A 3,428-nucleotide genomic window follows, 5' to 3' on the forward strand; every position below is an offset into this window, starting at 1 on the left:
AACTTAATTTGTAAAACTATGTTTTTAGGGCTTTTTATCTCACTGATTTCCACTTAAACTAGAGAAAGCCAACTAGCTGGTAGGAGGCTCATTTCAGTCCTCTTTAGACATGATGGGTTTGCTCACCTAAATTTCTCAGCAGTGACAAAGGAAGAATGAGCACCAATGACACCAGCAGGACCAAATAGTCACCATTGAGATACCACAATCTGAATCAGAGAAGAGAGAAAGGTGGTCAAAAGCAGTCACAAATATATATACACATCTTCTAACACCTCATTATATAGAAATACTACAAAAACAAACAGACAGAAAGACATATTTGGAAAAAGTATCCCTTGTTCAAGACAGGAATAACTTTTCAACTTTGTGTGCTAGATGAATATTCACTCAGGTTAGAAATGGGGTATGAAACAGTGTAACTTTTGTCCCTCTTGTTTGCTCTGGGAAGGCTGCCAGCTGATTCATAACAAAATGCTTCTTAAAGGCTTGATACTAACATAGGGAACAAAGCTGCCTTGTAAAGCCAGTAATCTTATCTTTAAGCACTTTTAGAAAAATTGTACACCAACTCTGTTATAGCTTTAACATACAATTTCTGATGCTAGAAACAAGGAAATTCTAAAACAAGGGTTTTTTCTCCCAGACATTTGTTAGCAAGTATATTTACTAAACACTTCAACAAGGAAATTTTTTTTTTACCCTTAGATTAAATGCACAGGCAAAACCAAAAAGTACAAAACTCAATCCTCCAAACCAGGACTTATTCCAGGTTGCCAGAGTATGTTATGACACTTTGACCCACCTTTACTCCAAAAACAATCAAAAGATCCCTTCTGATCCCTTAATAAAAAATAGTACTATGCCCTCCCCCAGCCCTAGCACTTATAAGTTCTAGCACTGTCTTTTCTTTTTTAAGTAATCATGAATGAGACCCTCCTTTTAAATCCCTACATTCAAATACTAACGACTCTGTGAATTATATTCCATTTACTTCAGCAACCAGGAGTCTACAGAAAACTAACACTTAAAGATCAGCTTATCAAATTAAACGTCTAAAGCCACACCCCCTCTCATTTTGAGGTAATGAGCTGTATGCAAGTCAGGAAGTAAATTTATCCCTATTTCCATGTTTGCTTTAGATAAAACCTATTAGTCCACTGGGATAAATAATTTTGCTAGAAGAAAGGTCTCTACAACATGGCCATACGTTTTGGGGGCCCCTTTATCCAAAATGCCTGGGATCAGAATGTTTCCAATTTTAGATTTACATATACATAAGATGTCTTGGGGGCAGGACCTAAGTTTATACATGAAATTCACTCACATTTCAAATACACCTTAAACATGTAACTGGAAGGTAATTTTATACAATATTTGCAATTGTTTTGTATACCAGCCACATGAGATCAGGCATGTAATGTTCCACTTGTCATGTTGACACTCAGAAAGTTTTAGATTTTGAAGCATTTTGGATTAAGGCTGTTTAACCTATGTTCTCCATCACACCAAATTAAGTTCTAAAAATTTCAAACTTAGGAAACTCAAACAAGAATTAAAATTTTAAAGTAATTCAAAGCTCCAGTCCTAACTTAGTTTGGGTATGTTTGAGTAATGTACTAGATAGCTATTAACTTCTTAAGTGTGAATACAGAAAGAAAGCAAGTTCTCGAAAACCTGTTTTCACACACAGGCTAGGTTAGATCATCTAGAATTACAAGGCTAACTACTATCTTTTGGCCTTTCATTCTTAGAAGCTCAAATCAGTTTATGGGGGACTTCTTGGTCACTTTCAAATGACATACTTATGGATAATTTACTGGTAATCATTTTGTATCCAACTTTGATAAAATGTATCTAACCATTCTAGATTGTAATTGTTTTTTATGAGCAACCTTACTTAGCACCTACCCAGTTGTATCTTCAATGTTCATTAATGCCTTGATCACCAAAGGTAACTCATATTTCACTATGAAGAGGTAGCTTGACATAGCTGGAGGAAAACAAAATTATACCATTACAAGTGCAAAATGTGGCACGTGACACTAAAGCTCATGTGTCACCACTCTGTGCTACAAAATGAGCAATAAAGTCTACCCAAATTGTCTTTTAAAAAATTCTTACCTCCAATGTTCTGCATTGTAATTGATCCAGAGGCTGCAAGCTTTCCAACCAATCCAAATGCCTTATGTCCCAATTGTTCATATAATAAAGACCCTACAATTTGAAGAGCACAGGAGCATGAAGCGAGTATTTTTACAGGAGGAAAAAAAAATTGTAATAGGTATACAATGTTTTAGAAAAAAATCAGGAACGTTAACATACCTCCTTCATTGGCAGTCTTCAAAAGGAGATGAACAGAATACAGGGAAAATATGGACACAAATGTCAAGAGAATTCTGATGAGAAAAGGAAAAAGGCACAGGGTTATAAACTAGCACGGCTATTTCCAGAGACAATGCTTTCTGGTTGTTTAAATAACACTGTTTATGGAACTGGTCCTACTTATGCACAAATGCCCCCCAAGAACTGTAATTTTCTTGAGAACAGCTAGCTGGAGTGTCAACATTGTCCCAAGGTGGTAACTTTACAGTACTAGTTAGGAGCAAGGGTGTACCTACTGAGCCAAATATAGACACGAGGAAGCCCAACTACCTAGTGGTAGAATTGTGAGACTTGTATTTTGATTCTGGCACTGTAATTAGCTGTATGCTTGCCCTTTCTCTGTATTTTAATAGTTCCCTTTTTATCTGTAAAATGTCGGAAATACCCGCCATGAAGTTCTTGTGAAATTCAACTGAGATAGACTCAGGAAAGGGCTTGAGACCACATGGACTGTATAGATAAGAGGAATAGAAAGGAGGAAAGGATACATTTTAAGTGTCAGGCACTAGAAGCTTTACTAATAAGTGGGCACAAATCAGAGAACTAACCACGGTGATGATATATTCCATCTACATGACACCCACTGGTGAGGAATACAGGCCCAATTGTCATGAAATTAAACAATGCCTGTGCTTAGAACAAGCAGACTATTAGCCTGTCTTTCTCCTCCCATAACCCTTTCACTTGAACAGAAAAAAAAAGCAAAAACAGAAAGTGACTAATAGAAACCTAACGTAATAATATGGCTTTCTTTTAAGGTATGGGTTCAATCTCCCTATACTTTTCCTCTCTTCCAGCTTCACTTTCTTTCTGCCCAAGACAGAAGAGAGATGGTGCCTGTTTTTCTTCAAAAAAAAGGAAAAGAAAAGAAAAGAAAAAGAAAGGAAAGCCAGGTGGGTGGATTGCTTGGGAATAGCCTGAGCAAGAGCTAGACCTGTGTCTCCTAAAAATAGAAAAATTAGCTGGGTGTTGTGGCTGGTGCCTGTAGTCCCAGCTACTTGGGAGGTTAAGGCAAGAAGATTGCTCAAGCCCAAGAGTTTGAG

The 3,428-nt window shown here is 36.9% G+C and overlaps 1 protein-coding gene across 2 annotated transcripts in view; it reads right to left on the minus strand.

The window, feature by feature from the left end:
• Positions 1-3,428, minus strand: part of SLC38A2 (solute carrier family 38 member 2) — a 14,970-nt gene that overhangs the window by 7,020 nt on the left and 4,522 nt on the right. For both annotated transcript variants that reach the window (XM_023515352.1, XM_012807496.1), the window contains 4 exons: positions 2,326-2,399; positions 2,125-2,217; positions 1,912-1,993; positions 127-209 (listed from right to left, as the gene is read on the minus strand). In XM_023515352.1, the coding sequence (XP_023371120.1) occupies positions 127-209; positions 1,912-1,993; positions 2,125-2,217; positions 2,326-2,399 (332 nt within the window). The remainder of the gene's footprint in view (positions 1-126; positions 210-1,911; positions 1,994-2,124; positions 2,218-2,325; positions 2,400-3,428) is intronic.

This window comes from Otolemur garnettii, unplaced genomic scaffold, assembly GCF_000181295.1.
Source record: "Otolemur garnettii isolate 467f Iridium unplaced genomic scaffold, OtoGar3 scaffold00070, whole genome shotgun sequence".
Classification (NCBI taxonomy): Eukaryota; Metazoa; Chordata; class Mammalia; order Primates; family Galagidae; genus Otolemur; species Otolemur garnettii.